The sequence below is a fragment of the Manis pentadactyla genome, chromosome 2, assembly GCF_030020395.1.
Source record: "Manis pentadactyla isolate mManPen7 chromosome 2, mManPen7.hap1, whole genome shotgun sequence".
In the NCBI taxonomy this organism is placed as follows: Eukaryota; Metazoa; Chordata; class Mammalia; order Pholidota; family Manidae; genus Manis; species Manis pentadactyla.
Genome location: NC_080020.1, coordinates 111,912,321 through 111,936,233, shown reverse-complemented (window position 1 = coordinate 111,936,233; position 23,913 = coordinate 111,912,321). Strand labels below are relative to the sequence as shown.

Here is a 23,913-nt window from a genome sequence, read left to right as displayed (position 1 = left end):
GCTACTAAATAAAAACCTCAACTGATGGTCCCAGCCAAGATGAAGGAAGCCTGCTACAGCCTCTCTCACCGACTACAACTGAAAAACTTGGACAGAACACAAAAAGCAACTACTACTTGAAGACTCTGAAAAGTCAGTAAGAGCAAACAGATTGAGGAGAGGAAGTAAAAACTCAAATGACATCCCATACAGAGGTGAGTGTACTGGGTTTTTTTCCCTACTCCTCTAACTTTAGGCGCTAAAAGGTGAACTGTCTCAAAACCGTGGGGAGAATAAACTGTCAGGGAACATACAGAGATGTCTGGAGACATTCCGACTGTCATAACTGGGGTGAGGTACTGGTATGTAGTAGACAGAGGCCGAGGATCATCCCAGACATCCTGTAATGCAAAAGACAGCCCCAGAGCTGACAACACCTGTGATGCAAGGATGAAAAACACAGAACAGCTGGGAGAAAGGGGCCCTGGAGTCTGAAAAGTCTGGAGGAAATCAGTTATTTTCTCTTGATGCTTTGCCCCAAAGGGATGACCAGTTCTGAAAAACTGTAGATTAATAAGGGAGTAAAAACAGAGAAAACTGGCTTTCTATCAGGAGGACTAGTAAACGGACACCCTGGAAGGTAGAGAATATGTGAAATCAGAGCAAGAAAAGGCTGGAAAAGGAGATCCCCTAATCCTAATTCTAATTCTATGTATGATTGACACAACTTCCAGGCTCACCCCACAAAGCTGTATAACCATGAAACATGCCCAAAAGTAGAGCAAAGACTCTAAAAACTAAACTCGGATATAAGCTACTGCCTAAGTCCCAGAATAACCTCAAGAGGCTCATGTGAGGGACAGACACAAAGAACATAACAAAGGCTTTGAAAATGAAACTTACATTGGAGTCACTGCCAACAGAATAAAAGACAGAACCTGCAGTCTGACTCTAACTAGGTAGACTGTGTGCTGAAACAAGTAAGACTGACATTCTCTAGAGGACAGATATGTGCAACAATATGGATGAATCTCAAATGCACTATGCTACATAAAAGATGCCACCATCAACTTATCTGACATTCTAAAAAGGCAAGTTACAGAGGTGAAGAAGAGATTAGTGGTGGCCAGGGTTAGGGGTAGGAAGAGGGTTTGGATACAGGAGATGGTACAAGAGAATTATGTATCTTGGTTGTGGTAGTGGTTATACAGCGCTATGCATTTGTCAAAACTCAAAACTGCACATTGAAAAAAGAATTTTATGATGTAACTTAAGAAAAAAAACAATACCTTATCTTTGAAGGATGTTAGGAACCAATTCATAAGTTTTAAGTTTGGTGAATAAAGAGAAAAAAGCAACCATTTACCCAGACTTTCAGAACAAAATGAACCTCAGGAATGACCAGATAATTGAAGATTTCAAAACATCATTGAGTGTTATTGTAGGACACTGATAATTGTAGTTATAACTAAAATTCAATAAACTGTTTGGAAACTATTTTTAGAATAATATACTGTTAGAAAAGAAAGAAACAACCCTTACAACCAAAATTCCAGATAATTTCTTGGAAGGAGGAGAGTAGCATAGAGCAGGGGAAGGAGGTAAGATTAATAGATTTTGTTCAATTATTAATACTGAATGAATGTATATTTTTCAAAATTTAAAACTACTAAAGGAAGAAAAATCATATAAAAAACTTCTTAAATTTGGCATTTGGTGTTGGGAGAGCCGATTAATACAGTAAAAAAAGGTAATGGGGAAGGGGAGAAAAAACAAAAAACACAACAAAAAGCACAAATTCAGAATGGTGAGAATAAGATCAAACATTTAACTACTCCCAACAAAATGCGAAGGGGTTAAATTCTCCCACTGAAAGACACAAAGACTAGATATAAACCCAAGCATATACAGTCAATTAATATACAAAAAGAAGCCATGGATATACAATGGGGAAATGACAGCCTCTTCAACAACTGGTGTTGGCAAAACTGGACAGCTACATGTAAGAGAATGAAACTGGATTATTGTCTAACCCCATACCCAAAAGTAAACTCAAAATGGATCAAAGTCCTGAATCTAAGTCATGAAACCATAAAACTCTTAGAAGAAAACATAGGCAAAAATCTCTTGAATATAAACATGAGCAACTTATCCTGAATGCATCTCTTCAGGAAAGGGAAACAAAATAAAAAATGAACAAATGGGACTACATCAAACTAAAAAGCTTCTGTAAAGGGACAGCATCAGCAAAACAAAAAAGCATACTACAGTAGGGGAGAATATATTTGTAAATGACACATCCAACAAGGGTTAACATCCAAAATAAATAAAGAACTCACGCCTCAACACCCAAAAAGCAAATAACCCTATTTAAAAAATGGGTGGAGGATATGAACAGACACTTCTCCAAAGAAGAAATTCAGAAGATCAACAGGCACATGAAAAGATGCTCCACATTGCTAATAATCAAGGAAATGCAAATTAAAACCACAAAGAGATATTATCTCACACCAGTTAAGAAGACCAACATCCAAAAGACAAACAACAACAAATGCTGGTGAGGATGCAGAGAAAGGGGAACCCTCCTACACTGCTGGTGGGAATATAAATTAGATCAACCACCATGGAAAGCAGTATGGAGGTTCCTCAAAAAACTAAAAATAGAAATACCATTTGACCCGGGAATTCCATTCCTAGGAATTTACCCAAAGAATACAACTTCTCAGATTCAAAGACAGATGCACCCCTCTGTTATCGCAGCACTATTTACAATAGCCAAGATATGGAAGCAACCTAAGTGTCCATCAGTAAACAAATGGATAAGGAAGCTGTGGTACATATGCACAATTGAATACTATTCAGCCATAAGGAAAGAAACAAATCCTACCATTTGCAACTAGAATGCAAATGGATGGAGCTAGAGGGTATTATGCTCAGTGAAATAAGCCAGGCAGAGAAAGACAAATACCAAATGATTTCCCTCATTTGTGGAGTATGACAACGAAGCAAAACTGAAGGAACAAAATAGCAGCAGACTCAGATTCCAAGAAGGGCCTAGTGGTAAGCAAAGGTGGGGAGGGGTGCGGGACAGTGCATGGGGAGGGAGGGAGAATCATGATTGGTGCACATGGTGTGTGTGGGGTCACAGGGAGGACAGTGTAGCTCAGAGAGGACAAGTGGAGATTCTGTGGTATCTTGCTGCACTGATGGACAGTGACTGCTGTGGGGAATGGGGGGGGTCTCAATAGTGGGGGTGAGTATGGTGGCCACACTGTTTCTCTCGTGCAGCCTTCATAAGAGTGTATATCAATGATACCTTAATTAAAAAAAGGGTGAAGAAAAAAAAGAAAGACACAAAGACTCTTAAAGTGGCTTTAAAAATGGGAGAAACCGATTTATATATTGTTATAAGATAAATTTAAAATTGTTCTCAAGGCTAAAAGTAAAGAAAATTGGTATAACCTTCTCAGGAGAGAACTAAATACTACATAACATTTTAAAAAGTCCTTACATCCTATAATTCTACTTATAAAGAAATTCAAGTGAAGACTACAGAACAAGTACAAGTACAAACAGGCTTAAAGAACAATCACTGCATTGTTTATAACATCAATAAACAGAAACAATGTAATTATTAGTAGAGTTACACCATTAACTGCTTGCACAGAAATAATGGAATAATATGTAACCAATACGAACGAGTTATTCCATTGATTTGGAATGTTCTAAAAGATACCGTGAGTGTAAACAATGTTTCATAAAAATATGCCTACTTAAATTCTATTTTCACTTTTAAAGAAATGTACATTTATACATAAGAAGTTCATATTGTCATATTTCATAATTCTGGGGAGGGAAAGGTTTTAGAAAAAGCCCTTATTACTTTTAAAATAAAAAAGTTCATCCTAGTATAACAACAAAGCAAAACTGAAAGAACAAAACAGTAGCAGACTAACAGACCCCAAGAAGGGACTAGTGGTTATCAAAGGGAAGGGGGTGGGGAGGTAGTTGGAGAGGGAGGGAGAAGGGGATTAAAGGGCATTATAATTAGCACTCACAATATAGGTAGGTCACAGTTAAGTCAGTACAGCAGTACAGCATGGAGAAGACAAGTAGTGACCCTACAGCATTCTACTACACTGATGGACAGTGACTGCAATGGGGTGTGTGTGGGGGACTTGATAGTATGGGTGAATGTAGTGGCCACAATGCTGCTCATGTAAAACCTTGGTAAGATTGTATATCAATGATACCTTAATTAAAAAAAAAAAGTTCGTCCTAAACATATACCCACACAAAAACTTTTATAGGAATGTTAGTGCCAGCATTATTCATAATAGCCAGAAAGCTGTCAAAACCCAAACATGCATCACCTGACAAACTGAAAAATAAAACAAAGTATTGATATACTTTCAGGCCCAGCTTGAAAATATTACTCTAAGGGAAAGAAGATAGAAACAAAAGGCTACATGTTTATTTCCATTTCATAAAAGAACCGGAATATGGCAGATCCATAGATGCAGACAGATTAGTGACCACCAGGGACTGGGGGTAGAGTTGCTGGGGAATGCTACAGACTGGATGTTTTTATCCATCAAAATCTTATGTTGAAGCCCTAATACCCCAAGTGATGGTATCTGGAGGTGGGATCTTTGGGAGATCATTAATTAGGTTTAGGTAAGGTCAGGAAGGTAGTGCTCCATGATGAGATTAGTACCCTCATGAGAAGAAACCACAGAGCTTGCTCTAGTTTTCTCTCTGCCATGTAAAAAAACACAGAAAGAAAGCAGTTGTCTATAAACCAGGAAGAGCACTCTTAGCAGAACCCAACCATGTTGATTTTGATACCCTGATCTCAGACTTTCAGCCTCCAGAACTGAGAAATAAATGTCTGTTGTTTAAGTCAGTCCATGGTATTTTTGTTACTGCAGCCTGAACCTGAATAGGGAGTGATTACTAATAGATATAAGGTCTCTTTCTGGTGTTACAAAAATGTTCTGAAATTAGATAGAGGTAGTAATTGTATAACCTTGTGAATAAACTAAACCCACTCAACAGAACATCTAAAAGGATGAATTTTATATGTGAATTGTATCTCAGGAAAAAATGAGTAATTAAATCTTATTTATCCTTACTTTGGATTTCTTAATGGTCCTCCTGCAAATTGGGAGTTTCTGTCTAGAAATTCTTGCAAACCCTTTAATTCTTGTAGTACTGACTCCAGTAGTTGCGAGGGTACACTACTTTCAATCTGTAAGAAGTAAGTATTTTCAGAAGTTCAAAAACACTGAAAAAAAGTATATACAAAAAGTGTATTCTGTATAATTGAGTGAAAGTTTTAACTTTGAGGTACACTATCATCATAAACAGTAAAGTAATATTTCTTATACCAATTCACAGTTGGTAACCAAGATCAATGGGCTAGATACCACAACCCTCCCATCCTGTTCCAGTTTAAGCATAGTTTACAGGCAGTAAAATATACAAATCTTAAGTGAACATCTCAATAACTTACTACATCTTAATACAGTCACCAGACAAAAATACAGAATATTTCCAACACCCAAGAAAGTTCCCTAATGTCCCTTTATAGTCATTACTCATTTCACTTCCCAGGTAACCACTTCTCTGTACTTCTTTCCCTGTAGGTTACTTTGTCTGTTTTTGAACTTCACATGAATGGAATCATATACTATGCTAAGTAAATACATTCTTACTCCTAGAAATGTGAACTTTAAAACAGTATCAGAGTGAAAAACACATTTGGTTTTTAAAAAAGAAAAAAGCTTCTCATTTTAAAAAGAAAAAAGCTTAAAATAAATTGCTTTCATATTTCATATTAAAACAAAATCTTACTACTTGAATTGCTGATAATATGAAGTTCTATGAGACGTTTTCTTAAAGCACTTTTGAGAGTCTGCCAATGTATGGAAATTAGTACTGGATTCATGGAGTTTTTGGGCATATAAGCAAAATACTAAATAGTAGCTTTGAGTAATATTAAGTATTAGGACTTACTCTAACTCTCACAACAGCCTTATGAAAGAGAAATACTATTATTATTCTTCTCATTTTACAGTGAGGTATCAGACTCTGAAATGTTAATAAATTTACTATCAGTTTATAAGGGACAGCTGAAACTTCAACCAGGGAGTAGACAGTTTATTGGACAAGTACACAAATACATAGCATGAAAGAATGACCACTGCATTTTGTTTATAACATTAAGAAATGTGAAGCAATCTACTTATCCATTAATACCATAATATACAAATAATGAAATACTATATGTAATACAGCATACTTACTGCAGTGATCTCTCTGTTGCCACTCTTGAATACTCTCTCCACAACTAAGCTAGCATCCCAAATATTTCTGGAACAAAAAATGTTTTAATAATTGTGCTATAGACAAATAAAAAACAATTACAATATGTAGTAAATTCCTTTCTTTATTAAAGCACAATGGTTTCATTTAACATTTTACCAACTTATCTGAAAGAATGGAAAACAAAAATTTCCCAACCTGATATATATTATTTTACACAATGAAATGCTACTGAAAAAAAATCAAATGACTTTGGTGCTTCTCTCACAGTGAGGAATCTACTTCCCACCTTTTGAATCTGAGTTGGCCTGGAGACAGTCCCCTGGCCGAGTCAATGATGGAAATGATGGTAGGCCAAATCTGAACCTAGGCAAGTTCTCTCTCATGGAACCTTGTTACCACCATGTGAAATTTCCCTGGCTATCCTGCTGGCTGATGAAAGACCAAATGGAGAACAACCCAACTGTCCCAGCTGAGACCATTCTAGACCAGCATTCAAACATGACTCTAAACTTACAAAAGTTTAATCAAGATTGACAGAGTTGTCTTCAAACTCAGAGCTAACTGCAAATGTATGAGCGAGCCTAGCCAAAACCAGAACTGCCAAGTTGAACTGGAGCCATATGGAGGCAGATACATTCTGAAGATGGCTAGATAATTAAAAAGCTGACTGAGAGAAAACATTTAATTAATAGACAAGTGAATTAACACTGTAAGTAAAATTTAACAGGAATAAATGATGTCCCCAATTTAGAGTTTGAAAAATTTAGAGTTGAAAACTACACAAAAAGGACAAGGTGAACAATAGTTCATTATTCCATGAAAAACTTACCCCACGATTCGAGAAAAGTAAATGCAAATACCATTGTGTTTTCCAGAATATACAATCTCTGGTCCAGGCATACAACTCATACTTGTGACTTGAGCTGCTGGGCTTCCTGTAACCAGTGGAGTTGACATGGCAGAAGGATGTACACCTTGTATACATATAAGAAAAAAAATCTTAAAATTTAACTTTAAACATTTCAACTTCTCAGTAACCCAAGGTGGTTGTACCTAGACCCATAGGAAAGAAAATTTACAAAAATACTGAAATAAATGGATATTTAATTTGGTTTTCCTTAATAAGAAGAGAGACTTAGACTTGTATTGGTGCTCTCAGGTAGGCTTCCAAGTGTCAGTGATTCAGGACAAAAAGGAAAGAAACCTCGCAATCACCATTCCTTGGTGCTAGGAGTGAAACAGAACTAATTATGTATTATTTCATGGCTGGTAACTAAACCCTGGTACCGAAATAAAGGGCTTTAACAGGTACACTACTGAAGGCGTTTATACATAAAGGCTTTCATGACCAAATGCCAATACTTGCTTGGCTGTCACTTTTATTAAATTACGTAAGAGAAAGTGGCTAGTTCATCTTTTCACACTAAGCATTAAGGATAATAACTCACAATGCTAGTTCTTCAGAAAGAATAGTAATAGCAATCTAAAACAAAGAAAAGAGGTACCTTGAGAGGGTGTTCCCAAAAAGGATGGATTTGGATATGTACTGCCACTAGGAATAGGAGAGCCTAAACAGAAAAGGACATAACAATTGGTAAAATAACCTCCTAATCTTTTATATCTGATAAAATTAGACAGAGAAGCTATTTCTAAGCACAAGAGTGAGGAGTGGCACCATCCATAATGTATTTAAGAATCAGAGACCCATCTCCTTTCCCAGGAACTTTCTAAAAACAATCCCCACTTCAGAAAACACTGAGGTAGAAGTTTACTTATTATTAAATCATTCATTTCCTTCCTATGCAATAGATAACAAACGAGTTCTGTTTATATCTGGCTACATACTACTGGTTACATCTTATTTTGTTCCCTAGCATACATTAAGAAATCAGTATCAATATATATTTTTTAAGAACCAGACGTCTATAGAATTATTTCCAGTAATATAGTGGCAGTAACTAAAATATTATAAAAAGGCTTTTGTCAATTAAAATATGCTATGAAGTTTCTAAAACTAAAACTCTATTAGAAACAGTTTCATAACAATGTTTCATACTCACTAGCATAGACAGGAGACCCCAAGATGGGACCAACATTACTTGAAGCAGGGAGAGTGGTTGGAAATCTCATCTGTGCTTCACCACCGTACCTATTTTTATGACAACAGAGACTGATTTTATTCAGTGAAACTATCTACCTTAAACGGTGGAATTGTTCCAAGTCCTGCTTTCCTTCAAAATAAATGCTTTAATATACTATGTAGCTAAATATATGTATTGATACATAATAAAATATTTATTAAGTAAATGTGACTTGAAGCTCTACCAGGAAGAATTATAAGGGGCTCTGGCAATTTCTAAAAAAGAGTTAACAATGCATAGAATTTACTTAGTGAGCATATGACACTGTAATTTTCATACTAGATTATGATTAAACAGTAACAAAGCACATTTCAAATTCTTTAACTTTTTCCGCATATAAGTATTCTTTAATACCAAGTTTCCTTAAAATGATTAAAAATATCCCTCACCGCCAATGATAAACATAAAGCAGACTTGGTACAGTTACCTGAGGAAGTAAAAAAGATAGATATTAACTGAGGTAGAAAGAGGTTTAGGGAGAAGCCTAGATAGAAGTTGGAGAACAGAATTTAGAGAAAAGGTACAATATATAAATTGTGCTAATCTAGCTGCTTCTATTAGCATTATAATATTCCAGATTTCACCTTTCTGCAAACTAATTTCGGTAACTTGGCTACACAGTCACTCAACTATTTGACAAGCCCTTAAACTATCAAATTGATCAATGAAACCACTTTAAAAAGTAGTCAACAACTGAAGAAAACTGATATATACCTGAAGAAAGCCCGAGTTGCCCAAGCCGATACTTCTCTGTCACAGGCAGCAGTGGAACAAGCAAGGATAAGGCAAGTTGCACATGCCTGGTCTTCCTGTAAAAAAAGAGTATCTTACCTTACATGAAACAAACATTTAAGAAGAATTGTTTTGTTTACTACTATATCCAGTGTTTAAATCTGTGCCCAGCACACAACAGTGCTCAATAATATTTGCTGAACAAAAGAAATCAGTTGGTATGAAAAAGGAGAAGTAAATACTATTGGTTTTAAAATTTATTGAAGGTACTATTATTAAAGGATGCTCTCTCTTCCTCTAGATTCTATTTTAGTTTCTGGTTTATGCCCCGCATTATTTTTTCTTTAAAAATTAGTCTCTTTACCTTTTAGAAAATAACAGTAACAATAAGTAATATTTATTGAGTACCTTTTTATATGCCAGACACTATTTTAAGAGTTAGTATACATTAATCCTCACATCCTATACTATTATAATGTAATGAATATTTTACACAGTTTATGAGGAAACTGAAGCCCAAAGAATTCAAGTAGTGGAGCTGGTATTGAGTTCAGAGCCTCTACACTTAACTTTGGTTTGGTATTTTTTATTTTAAACTAAGCATTCTAAATTTTACCTTGTCAATTCTAGGTATGTCTTTGAAATACTAATGTATAATCACTACTGCCTCAAGTTTTTCTCCTTGAGTCATTAAGCAATAAATGTCTTGAGCTTTTGATAAATATGCACTTATCATACAACTTGAATGTTAGACTCTTATTAGTGTACTTTCATGAAAAGTTATCAAAAGAATAAAAATCTGAGCATTTACTGTAAGCTTTATTACTATTGTTTGATATTGGTATCAGTACACATAGTGACCAATATAAAGAAAGTAAGGTTGGTAAGATAACTTGTTAACTACAGTTTTTTGGTTCTAACCTACATAAAATGTAGCTATCATTCCCATTGTTTCATTGTTTAAAATATTATCACATTAAAAAAAAGGAAAAATAATTACCTGATGTAATTTAAAGAATCTTTCAATCTCTTCTGCATCTCCACCCACATTACTCACAAATAGATGCCTCAGTTGATCTACAGGTCTAAGTTTATGAAACATAAGACTCCCCTAAGAAGTTAAAAAAAATAACATGAATAATAGATTTACCAAGCTTTGCTTTTGCACCTGGCCCTGGTATGTTATTTAATAAAATAGTGAAACAAACAAAAAAATAATTTCAACAATATAAAATAAACTGGTAAAAAAGAGCACCTACATTTCAACTCCTTAACCTATACTAGATCTATATACTCACAAAGAAAATTTAATATGAAAACACTGCTATCAGATACAAAACATATTAGTATAGTAGGTGCTATACTATACACAAGATAAAGGTTTATAAGATGTATCTAAACAGCCAGCACCTTTTTACTGTAGTTTTCTTTTTTTTTTGGTGGGAGTCAATGTTTTCTTATTAAATTTAGAGTTTTGATATAGATTCAAGTAAATACGAGAATTTAGAAATGATAAAAGCTGTGCCTCAAACCGGAGGATTAAAGTTTATTTATTTATTTAATTAATAAAGTTAATTAATTAAGTTTATTAATTAAATAAATGCACAAGCACATTTATTTAGAAAAAAGTAAAGCTGGCTCCTTACTTATACTTTATACCAGTATAAATTCCAAATAGATCAAAGGTTTAAAGGACAAAATAAAACTATAATAGTACTAAAAGACTATAGGTGAAATTTTTTATGAACCTCAGAGTAAGGAAGTCTTTCTACTATTTTTATAAATCCCAAAAGGTAACTAAAAATTTTGACTACTTATAAATTTTGAATCCTTATCCACGGGAAAAATATCAGTAAACAAAATCAGATGACAAACTAGGAAAAATATGAGATTAAAACCACAAAGTCAGTTTCCTTGTTAAATAAAGAGCTTCTATAAATCAAAAAGATAAAAACAATGCAACTGAAAAGCAGGTATAAAATAGGAATACACAGTTCACAGAAAATAAACACTTGAAAAGATACTCAATCTCATGCTTAATAAGATGGCATACTGTACTTGGACAGGATCTTAAGGAACAAGCCTTCAACATTAACCAATAATGAATGTATGTATGTAACAGGGAAATCTAGCAACACATATCAAAATTATAAGCACATATATTCTTCAGCCCAGGCGATGCAATTCAGCAGTTTTATCCACACACATGCAAAATGGAAAGGTTGTAGCATTACTTTTAACAGCCAAAGATGACCATTGATATAAGCCTAACTAAAGATGGAACATCCATTAAAGGAAAACCTTTTAAATACAAAATAGAATGAGAAAGATTTTTATATATTGATATGGAAAGATTTCTAAAACATTTTTGAGATATAAAGAGCAAGGCATAAAAAAGTGTATATAATATGCTACCACTTGTTTAGAAATATGTTTGAAAACCCACAACACATTTCTGAATGATACACAGATGCTGACGACAAGGTGTCTGCAGCAAAGGAAACTGAACTAGGAGATTATTATCCGTATATCTCTTGTTACACCATTTGAATTTTGTCAATGCATTACTACTATTCAAAAATTGAGTATTAAGAAAATGTTTTTTAAAAGTTAACTGAGTACTACAAGAAATAAACTTAGCTTATTTTATGGTGATAGAAATGCTACTTTAAAGTAAAGCACTTTATAAGGAGCAAGCTCTTTTGTTGTATTTTTGGTATTTACAAACTATTCCTTAAGAATATTTTAAGAGTAAACATTCCTAAGTACTTAATAAGTCTATTAAGCAAATATTGTAGAATATTTGACAAAAACATTAAATATCACGTGTCTTCCTTTTGTAACTATCTCCACAGAATATGTACATACCTGTGCTGAGAGGAGAACAAATTTCTTTGGCGGCAACATGTGCTGCTGTACAACAACTGGTGAGTCAGTTATTGGAATATGATCCTTATTTAAGGGTGTAATTATTTTATCTACTTTCAATTCATCTATGGCAGAAAGAGCCCAGGAATGACCATCAACACGGGTCGTCATCTATGTAAAAGAAAATAAACTTTCTATACATATAAGGTAAAACCTTCTATAAAGAAAAAAAAAAACCCAATTTCTAAGTAAATGTAAAATAAATTAATAATACAATTAACATGAATATTCTCAAAAGTCTGTATTTAATTTTCTACTGTCTAGTCTTTTAAGCAGGAATCTTCTATGATAACTTTTCCATACTAGAGGACAAAAGCAAATTTTTCTTGATAAACTATAAATAGTATTTACTAGAATTCTTTCAATAACCAAAGACTACCTTCTATCATCTTTCCAAGACAGACTGATCTATCCCGGTAGGTTCAGTGCTTGTATTTTGCTAACATGTAGATTTTTGTTCTTTTTGGAAGTTGTATTTGCTTTCTAAGCTAAGATATTCTCTCTTTTGAGAGAAGTGTTTTAATTTTCTAAAATATTTTCATTATAAAAAATTTCAAGCATCCTAAAACAGTGGAAGTACAGGAAATGTCCATATGCCCAATATCTAAATTCAATTATTAGCATTTTGCCATATTTGACTTCTCTCTTTCTATATATTTTTTCTTTCATTGAACAATTTGAAAGTTATCGCATCATATGTCACTGCTAAATACTCTTGCATACATCTCCTAAAAAATAAAGATGTTCTCTTATATCATCGTGATACTCTGTAATACTTAAGAATATTAACAGTTCTTCAATATAATCTAATGCCCAGCAAATAGAATTTCCCCACTGTCCCAATATCTGCTTTTGAAAGACCAGTATTTGGTCAAAGTTCATGCACTATATTTGTATTTGGTAGCTTTTTTTTTTAAAATCCATTATTTGTTTGAGAACTCTTACACAAATGAAATGATATGTATAGTACTGCTTTAAACAAACAAACCAATAATAGTTACCATCTGGAGTGCCAGGCAGTGTCCTGAATGCTTTACATATCTGAACTCATTTAATCCCACAGAGGTAGGTACTGTTATAACTATTATTGACAAGGAAATCAAAGGTCTTATAGTAAGTTCTTTGAGTCACAGCCTTGATGAAATGGGAGCCAGAATTCAAACCTGCACCCCCCCCCTAACGCTATGGTTCCATCAGGACAGGGTTTATAACTTATCTAGTTCTGAATCTCCAGTCTATCACAGCATGAGACATGGATTTAGTGCTTAGTAAAGTTCAAATAATAAAGGGAAGAATTTGAGAAGGGTGCTTCTTACCTCTACACCTACCTCCTGTCCCTGCCCTAGCAACTTGGGCCATGTCAGAAACTTGGAAGAGCCTGTTCAAACTATGCCCCTGTCCCTGGAGATTGGTTTCTTCCTCCTCGCATCTACACACCTTTTCTTATTGCCCCCCTAGATAGAAGGGCTTAAGCTTGAGATTAACCAGGGAACAGCCAGTGACAGCAAGAATCAAAATGCCTTGAAAGGGATGTTTGCAAAGAGAGTATCAGATATTCATGCTCCGGTAGTGGTTGATTTATTTGGTTTGATCAGCAGCTTCTGGGGGCAGGAAGCATGGGTTTTGCTAGGGCATCTAGAAGGGAAGATAAGGGTGGTATAGGGGACACCAAGGGGAGGGAGCAGGGATGATCTCCCTTGGCCATACCCTTGGGTTGTTGGTCCTCTCTCAGCTCCTGTGTGCTGGGGGTTGGGATGGGCACTTCAGGTGCAGGATTGGGCCAGGAAGAGGCCAGAGCCACACTCCTCATCCAGAACCTCTACACTGACTTCACGGAGTATGTGGTGGTATTTGCTTTTAAAACACAACTGTGTGTGTGTACATTTGTACATGTAGGGAAGAGAAATGAAGCAAGATGGGGAAAATGTTGGTAAATCTCTAATATAGGGTTCAATTTATCAGTTTACTCTTGTGTATGTTTGAAAATTCTGTAATTAATTAAAAGAAAAAACTTTTAATTTAGGCACAACTACAACACAGAGATCATTAGAATAAAATTTTAGGTCTTAACTATAATGGATGGCCTCATAATTAAATAACTAAAAATACAATATACTTAAAAGGGACAAAGATTATTTCAGAAAAGATATATGCATTTTCAGATACATCACGAAAAATATTTTTAAATGGTTCCAATGTTTAAAGATATTTTACCTGAAACCAGTATAATACTGTGTATCAACTATATTTCAATAAAAAAGTAAAAAAATATATTTTTAATGATTATCACGACAAATTCTAATCTCACAGGGGACAAACAAAGAATTAACAGGGTATGCTTCTTTTCAGTATGATTTCTTATCATATAAGACTGTTAGAAGCAAACAGTAATACATCAGAAGATAAAGTTTCTCAAAATTTTATTCTTCACTAAGATTTTATATAAAAAGCTTCTTAACAATTCTCAGGATAACTTACCTGGGTTTCCATCATTGGCTTTTGGAAAGGAAAAGTATCATGGTTGACACACCACAAAATATCATTATCTTCATTTTCAGAAGCTGTCATCAATAGAATACCTAAAAGATTAATACACAAAATCTTATATGATGCCAAATAATAATACATCCCCAATAATCTTAATACTAATTAGTAATATTAATACATATATGCATATACACGTAGCATTTATTGTTAGAGGTAAACAAGTTACAAAATAAACAAAAACAAACCCCTGAAAGGACATTTAATTATTGATAAGGTACAGTGATTAAAAGTTCCAGATCTTATACTGCATTTCATTCAAGCAAACACTTATTTTTTGACATTTTAACACTTCTGAAGTTAGGATATATTTTGCAAAGTGTTTATCAATTTAATTATGTTTAAAATAAGGTGTTCAGTACACTAAAAAATGTTATGACTTAACAATCACTGGAATCTAACATTTAATGAAATAGAGTTCATGAACTTGTTAATTCAAACACACCACGAAGAAAAATGATGAAGTCATTGCTAGTGGAATGGCAGAAATAAATGCATTATAAGAGCATCATCTCAGCAATACTAGAACCCTCATGTACTATTGGGAAGAATGTGAAATGGTATAGTTGCTTTCAAAAGCAGTCTGGCAGTTCCTCAAAAGGTGAAGTTACAGTTTGATTTTTGAAGTGTACTGTTATCAATTCCAACTCCTGTGGCTAATTTGTTTCCTTTATATTGACTTTAGTGATAACAGTCTTGAGTCTACTGGATAGTTATAAGTAATGAGACCATAATTAATAAAACCTGTAAGTAGTTTATGAAAATTTGAGATGCCATACCAACATGACAGAAAATGTTTCTTAAAATTTAGCATATGGATGTTTGAAAAAATGTAGTCTGATTGCACCATACATATAGTTACAACCATAGTAATTTTTCCCCAATATAATTCTAGCATTAAAACTTAATACTACTTATGATATAGCATCAAAAAGAACAAAATACTTCGGAATTAATTTAAGTATAAAACTTGCACATAGTACAAGGTACACACATCATTCTAAGAAATTAAATAAGGTCTAATAGAAAAATATCCCTTGTTCCTGGACTTCAAGACTTAATATAAAATGGCAATACTCCCCAAAAAGATCTACATTTTCAACTATCAAATCCTACCTGCCTTTTTGGCAGAAATTGACAAACTGATCTTAAAATTCATATCATAATGCAAGAGACCCAGAAAAATCAAAACAATCTTGAGGAAAAAAAAGATCAAGGTTGGAATTTCAAAACTTACGGCAAAGTAACAGTAATCAACATTGTGGGTTACTGGCAAAAGGACATATATAACAATGAATACAAATGACAGTCTAGAACCCATATATTTATGGGCAATTTATTTGAGACAAAGGTACCAAGACAATTCAATGGGGAAAGAACAGTCTTTTTATCAAAAGGTACTAGAACAACATGCAAAAAATGAAGTCAGACCTCTACTTCACATAATATAGAAAAATTAACTCAAAATGTATTCAAAGAGCTAAATATAATAAGAGTGAAAAGTGTAAAACTCACAGAGGAAAACATAGTGGTAAAATATGACGTTGGGTTAGGGAATGGCTTCTTAGAAATAAACCAAGCACAGCAAGAAAAAATAGATAAACTGGACTTAAGCAAAATTAAACACTTTTCTGATTCCAAGGGCACTATCAGCAAGTGAAAAGATAACCCACAGAATGGTAGAAAATACTTGGCAAATCATATACCTGACAAGGGACTTGTGTCTAGAATATACAAAGAATACTTATGAATCAATAATCAAAAGACAACCTGATTTTAAAGAGGGCAAAAGATCTGAAGTTATTTCTCCAAAGGAGATGTACAAATGGTCAATAAGCATAAAAAAGGATGTTCAACATCATTAGCAATCAGGCAAAGGCAAATCAAAACTGCACTGAGATATCACTTCACATCCACCAGGATGGACATAAAAGATAGAAAACAAGTGTTGGCAAGGATGCAGCAAAACTTGAGTTCTCATACACTATTGATAAGAACGTAAAATGGTCTATTTGATTTGGAAAGCAGCCTGGCAGTTCTTCAAAGGTTAAACACAGTTACCATATGATCCAGCAATTCCATTCCTAGGTATATATCCCAAATAAATGAAAACATAAGCCCATAAAAAAACCTGTACACAAATGTTTATAGCAGCATTATTTATAATAGACAAAAAGTAGAAACAACCCAAATGCCTACCAAATGATAGATAAGTATGGCATACTCACACAAAGAAGTATTATTCAAAAATAAAAGGAAATGACTATGCTACGTTACATATGAACCTTGAAAGCACTATGCTAACTGAAGGAAGCCAGTCATATACTGTCTGATTCCATTCATATGAAATGTCCAAAATACACAAGTCCACAGAGAAAGAAAGTCTAGTGATTTCCCAGGGCGGGAGAAGGGGGAACAGGGAGTGATTGCTGATGGGGACAGGATTTCTTTTGGAAGTGATGAAAATGTTCTGGAACTAGACGGTGGTGATGGTTGCTGTACAGCTCTGAATAAATTAAAAGACACTGGACTGTACATTGTTAAATTTTGTGGTATGCGAATTATATCTCAATAAACCTGTTATTTAAAAATGCTGGGGAAGTGCCTGATACTATGAAAAATTCTATTTGTAAAGGAAAACTCCATTTGGTTGTTGAGAAGTAAAACATTGGAAGAGACATTAGGATAAGCATAGAAAAGGCTTTAGAATAACTAGAAAATCAAAACAAACATTTAACAAATGCTTTTTATCATGGGAAAAGTGTGCACAGGTTTTTCAAGTTCTGATGTCTAACTAGAATTTAATTTTTAACTTAATCATGAATCCAAAAGAATTTGTCAAGATTGAAAATTGCTGCATGAAAAATTTTCCACATCCATAAAGACACGAATATAGCAGGCATGGTTTTAAAAATCATTTTTTCCTAACTCTCATGAAGGTAGAGAGTTCAGAGTCTATTACAGGGCACATAACACTGATTTTGACCAGAAGTTTATACACAAGGCTAGTACCATGTTAAAATTAAAACAATTTAAAAAGTATTCAGATATTTTAAAAATACTCATTTTAATATACATTCCAATTGAAAACACTTGAAATGTAATCTAAATATTAAAAAAGTTCTTGAAAAGCCAAAATACTCTAAATTTTATTAGAAAATTAATTTCAAAAGCCTCAAAATGTATTCTAATTTTAATAATTTTAAGCATCTAATCTTAAATCTGACAGTATTCAGAACTTACCTTTACTATAAAGAGCTTTATGTACTTTTGAAGGCTTTTCCACTGTTGAAGATGCTGAGAATCCAGGAGGTAAGCGGATGTGAACCAGTGTCAATGTATTAGGTCGTGCAAATGGCTGTCTGAATGGACAAGTGCTGAAATATAATCTTATACCTGATGATGGGGTAAAATTATACATCAGAAACAGAAAAGAGAAGACCTGAGGTACATATTACTGACGCAATTCCACAGAGAAACAGAGAACTCTTGTTAGAGTCATGTATGACTTTCCTGACTGATCACTCACATGTACTACAGCTGACGTACATTTCTAAGACAATGTCACATACAACTGAGAAGTAAATCAACAATTTTCAGTAGAAAGAACCTATAACTATCAGCCATGAAAGAACCTACAACTATCATCCATGAGAGTCTTTGTTCCAATTCAGATTCTGTCACTGAATGTTAGCCACTTTACCTTTCAGACCTGGTTTTATATTAAATTTATATTTAATCACTTGATAATTGCTACAATGTAAAAACACAATGCTTATCATAAATTTACAAATCTGAGAATAAGTGAACATTATCAAAGCAAATGCAGATGTATATAAAACAACATACCTGCATGTGTGATGGCCAGTAACTGACAGTCCAGTGATTCAGAATTTTCAATCACAGCTATTTGAACAATTGGTCTAAAAACAGAACGATCTATGGTTCTAAAAGAAAGGAAAAAAACTAAAGTTTACTTTAAAAATGTGTCTACTAAATAACAAGGAACATTTCCACCAGCATTTTTACATGTCTAAATGTTTTAAAATAGTTCAAGACTAACTTTCTAGGAAAGTAATACAACAGCAACAAGAACTGGCAAAAATGCTTGAATGTGTGTTGTTCACATTAATATAGTTAAGAGATTCCCTTTTTTCAAAGATCACAAAAGGTGGCTAAATCCATTGGCTAAATGGTTAATGGGAAAACAAGGTGTTCTCAGAGCATCACATTACTGTAAAGGACACCACTAATTTTAAAAAGGGGGAAAAAACAAACCTTTATAATGGAGACATCTAGTGAACACCATCTTAACCAAGGGTTCAATAGTGGGAAAGCTGGTATCAAGTGCCTCCTAGGTCTAATGCTAAATTCACATCACCCATGTGGTGCTGCCTAAAAACAAAACAACACCCTGAATCTAATGATAAATGAAAAAAAATGTAGAAATTGGGATATTCTATAAATAACACTGCTGTCCCTCCCTCCCAAATGATAACATTTGAAAAAGAAAAGGTGGGGAGAGGTCTATTCTGTATTAAATAGTCTCATGACCATGCAATTCATGAGCTGAATCAAATCAAGAAATGGAAGAAAAATGGTTATAATTTGAGGACTATTAAGTAGTTTTAACATGGAATGTATAGTTACAATACAATATTACAAAAATATTGTTTTAGGTGTGGAACTGGTATTGCACATACGTAAGAGACTTAGAGGAGACGGAAGCTGGAGGATTTAAGAAAGTCATGATGCTTGCACTTTACTTTCAGATAGTTAATGAGAGAGCAAATGAGGCAAAAATGTTAATAATTGGTGAATTTTGCTAGAGGGTATATCTGTTTTTTTTTTATTAAGGTATTTTGATATACACTCTTATGAAGATTTTACATGAAAAAAAAATGTGGTAACTACATTCACCCATATTATAGTGTCCCCCCATACCCCATTGCAGTCACTGCCGATCAGTATAGGAAGATGCAACAGAGTCACTACTTGCCTTCTCTGTGATACAGTCTTCCCCATGACCACCCCCCACACCATGTGTGCCAATTATAGTACACCTCAATCCCCTTCTTTTCCACTCCCCACCCGCCCTCTCCCACCCCTCCCTCCCCTTTGGTAACCACTAGTCCCTTCTTGGAATCTGAGAGTCTGCTGCTGTTTTGTTCCTTCAGTTTTCCTTCGTTGTTATACTCTACAACTAAGGGAAATCATTTGGTACTTGTCTTTCTCTGCCTGGCTTATTTCACCGAGAATAATATCCTCCAGCTCCATCCATGTTGTTGCAAATGGTAGGAGTTGTTTCTTTCTTATGGCTGAATAGTATTCCAGAGTATATATGTACCATATCTCCTTTACCCATTCATCTACTGATGGACACTCAGGTTGCTTCCATTTCTTGGCTATTGTAAATAGTGCTGCGATAAACATAGGGGTGCATATGTCTTTTCAAATCTGAGAGGTTGTTTTCTTTGGGTAAATTCCTAGGAGTGGAATTTCTGGGTCAAATAGTATTTGTTTGGTAGTTTTTGAAGAACCTCCATATTGCTTTCCACAATGGTTGAACTAGCTTACATTCTTACCAGCAGTGTAGGAGGGTTCCCCTTTCTCTGCATCCTCACCAGCATTTGTTGTTCTTAGTCTTTTCTATACTGGCCATCCTAACTGGTATGAGGTGATATCTCATTGTGGTTTTTATTTGCATTTCCCTGATAATTAGTGATGTGGAGCATCTTTTCATGTGCCTGTTGGCCATCTGAATTTCTTCTTTGGAGAAGTGTCTGTTAATATCCTCCACCCATTTTTAATTGGGTTATTTGCTTTTTGGTCGCTGAGGTGTGTAAGTTCTTTATATATTTTGGATGTTAACTCCTTGTTGGATATGTCATTTACAAATATATTCTCCCACACTGTAGGATTCCTTTTTGTTCTGTTGATGGTGTCCTTTGCAGTACAGAAACTTTTTAGCTTGATGTAATCCCATTTATTCATTTTTGCTTTTGTTTCCCTTGCTGGAGGAGATGCATTTAGAAAAAAGTCGCAGCACTATTTACAATAGCCAAGAAATGGAAGCAAATTGAGTGTCCATCATGTTTATATTCAGGAGATTTTTGCCTATGTTTTCTTCTAAGAGTTTTATGGTTTCATGACTTATATTCAGGTCTTTGATCGATTTTTGCCAACACCAGCTGTTAAAGAGGCTGTCATTTCCCTATTGTAGGTCCAAGGCTCCTTTATTGTATATTAATTGACCATATATGCTTGGGTTTATATCTGGGCTCTCTCAATTTTTGTTCCATTGATCTATGAGTCTGTTCTATTGCCAGTGGGTATACCTGTTTCTATCATGCTGCTCTTTCAATTTTTCTGGGAATTTAAAAAACTTTCAAAAGAAGTTTGGAGGAAGAAAAAGGAAATCTTCTATTTTAGATAGACTGCCTTGAAAATTCTTTTGTCACTGAAGAGCAAGGAAAACAAGTTGATTTTTCACTAGGAAATCAGAGTGTAGCAATGCCACAGAAACGTACAAAATGAAAGTTGAAAATTTGAGGCTTTTGTTATGGGAAGAGAGTTTCTGCAGCTGAGCTAAACCAGTTGTGATATACGTAAATTGCAGTGTATAGTGTCTGAAGATTTGCTTCGAACTTGGGTTCCAGCACTTATTTAGCAGTCAGACCTCAGCAAATCATAATATCCCTTAGTTTCACTTTCCTCAAGAATACAACTTAGACAATAGAAGCGTAAAGTTCTGTATTCCCAAACTGTACTTGCATTATCAGATCAACTAAACTCTTACTATGTAGGCCTGTTAAAGGGTACAGTAATTACAAGAGAAGGAACTTTGAGACAAATACTTTCCTAGTCACAACACCTGTAATGCCTGTACAGACCACCTAAAGCTTAAAGTTCCAAGGAAAAACCTACGTCAAGTTGTACTTTACACTGTAAAACTAGTCTGCCTGATGTTTCCAACCATCCATCATAAGAATAAAAAGGAACAAACAACCTCTGATGTCATCTCTTTCAACATCCATATTTTGTAGAGATACTTTGAGGGAAAATCATTTTAGTTTGCCGCAAATGATATGTCTGACAATAAATTACATATACCTAGCAATGTTTCCAGCAGCAGAAACAATAGAATTCTGTGATACTGAAGCAACTCTGCTCATTCCTTGTCCATCATGGCCCAAATCATAAACCTGAAACAAAAAATTGAACCCACTTAAACATGACTCTAAACTGTATACATTTCGTGAAATAAACTTTTTAACAAAATTTTATTAAAACACTTTTCCTTTTAAGGATCCTCTAATCTTGGTAAAGAAACATTTAGAAATTTGAGATATCAGAAAAAAAAGGGGTCCTAATAAGTGGTTCGGGATGTTTTTTAAAAAAGCACAGTTTATAAGGAAAGTCTAGAAGTGACTGAATCGTTTTCCTTAAAATCAGGGATATTCTTTCCCCACCTTGAATGGTGGTAGAATGTTAATACTTACCTGTATTACTCCTTTCTCAGATCGTGTATATAAAATATTTCTAGAGTTATCAATTGCGATTTGAACAATAGGATCTGAAAGACAAGAAAGAAAAAAAAAGCAAAGATGAAAAAATCAGATACTGTTGCCATTTATAAGAAATTAAAATTACCAAATTAGAACTTTGCATTCAGGGGCTTTCTTCTTGCTTTGTAGATCAGCTTAGGTAATGGCATAAAGACAAAGTCAAGAAGCATTTGTATCAAAGAACGTGTGAAAAAAACAGGTATCAAACACTCTGAATAGGTTAAAAGCATAAGAAATAAGCTATTCTGTCTTCTGAATGAATTTTAAGCCAAACCAAAAGAAGTTCTAGATTATTTCTTCATTCACCGACTATTTAATGAATCCTAGAAACATATGAAGTAATTACAGTTGGTCCACTCTATCAAGCAACTTCCAGTTTAGTTTAATAAAATTAATTGTGTGAAGGGATATAATTAAAAATTTCAGTCATATTAACTTTTTTTTTGATTCATTAATATACAGTCACATGGAGCAACATTGTGGTTACTACATCGCCCCCATTATTAAGTCCCCACCACATACCCATTACAGTCACTGTCCATCAGTGTAGTAAGATGCTGTAGTCACTACTTGTCTTCTCTGTGCTATATTGCGTTCCAGGTATCCCCACTACTTCCATGTTATGTGTGCTAACTGTAATGCCCCTTATTCCCTTTATCCCTCCCTTCCCATCCATCCTCCCCAGTCCCTTTCCCTTTGGTAACTGTTAGTCCATTCCTGGGTTTTGTGAGTCTGCTGCTGTTTTGTTCCTTCAGTTTTTGCTTTTTTCTTATATATCCCACAGATTAGTGAAATCATTTGGTACTTGGCTTTCTCCACCTGGCTTATTTCCCTGAGCATAATACCCTCTAGCTCCATCTATGTTGTTGCAAATGGTAGGATTTGTTTTCTTCTTATGGCTGAATAATATTCCAGAGTATATATGTACCATATCTTCTTTACCCATTCATCTACTGATGGACACTTAGGCTGCTTCCATTTCTTGGCTATTGTAAATAGTGCTGCAATAAACACAGGGGTGCATCTGTCTTTTTCAAACTGGAGTGCTGCATTCTTAGGGTAAATTCCTAGAAGTGGAATTCCTGGGTCAAATGGTATTTCTATTTTGAGCTTTTTGAGGAACCTCCATATTGCTTTCCACAATGGTTGAACTAGCTTACATTCTCACCAGCAGTGTAGGAGGTTTCCCCTTTCACTGCATCCTCGCCAGCATTTGTTGTTCCTAGTCTTTTCTATGTTGGCCATCCTAACTGGTGTGAGGTGATATCTCATTGTGGTTTTAATTTGCATTTCCCTGATAATTAGTGATGTGGAGCATCTTTTCATGTGCCTGTTGGTCATCTGAATTTCTTCTTTGGAGAAGTGTCTGTTCATATCTTCCGCCCATTTTTTAATAGGGATATTTGCTTTTTTGGGTGTTGAGGTGTGTGAGTTCTTTATATATTTTGGACATTAACCCCTTGTCAGATATGTCATTTACAAATATATTCTCCCATACTGTAGGATGCCTTTTTGTTCTGCTGATGGTGTCCTTTGTTGTACAACATTTTAGCATGATGTAGTCCCATTTGTTCTTTTTTTATTTTGTTTCCTTTGCCCAAGGAGATGTGTTCAGGAAAAAGTTGCTTATGCTTATATTCAAGAGATTTTTGCCTATGTTGTCTTCTAAGAGTTTTATGGTTTACATTCAG

The 23,913-nt window shown here is 34.4% G+C and overlaps 1 protein-coding gene across 2 annotated transcripts in view; it reads right to left on the bottom strand.

Annotated features, from left to right (window-relative positions):
* NUP155 (nucleoporin 155) overlaps positions 1–23,913 on the bottom strand; it is a 69,816-nt gene that overhangs the window by 24,553 nt on the left and 21,350 nt on the right. For both annotated transcript variants that reach the window (XM_036886112.2, XM_057495731.1), the window contains exons 8-20: positions 22,157–22,230; positions 21,768–21,859; positions 18,504–18,601; positions 17,898–18,050; positions 14,589–14,689; positions 12,051–12,221; positions 10,183–10,293; positions 9,165–9,259; positions 8,370–8,458; positions 7,815–7,877; positions 7,139–7,283; positions 6,288–6,354; positions 5,115–5,230 (exon numbers count right to left, since the gene is read on the bottom strand). In XM_036886112.2, the coding sequence (XP_036742007.2) occupies positions 5,115–5,230; positions 6,288–6,354; positions 7,139–7,283; positions 7,815–7,877; positions 8,370–8,458; positions 9,165–9,259; positions 10,183–10,293; positions 12,051–12,221; positions 14,589–14,689; positions 17,898–18,050; positions 18,504–18,601; positions 21,768–21,859; positions 22,157–22,230 (1,375 nt within the window). The remainder of the gene's footprint in view (positions 1–5,114; positions 5,231–6,287; positions 6,355–7,138; positions 7,284–7,814; positions 7,878–8,369; positions 8,459–9,164; positions 9,260–10,182; positions 10,294–12,050; positions 12,222–14,588; positions 14,690–17,897; positions 18,051–18,503; positions 18,602–21,767; positions 21,860–22,156; positions 22,231–23,913) is intronic.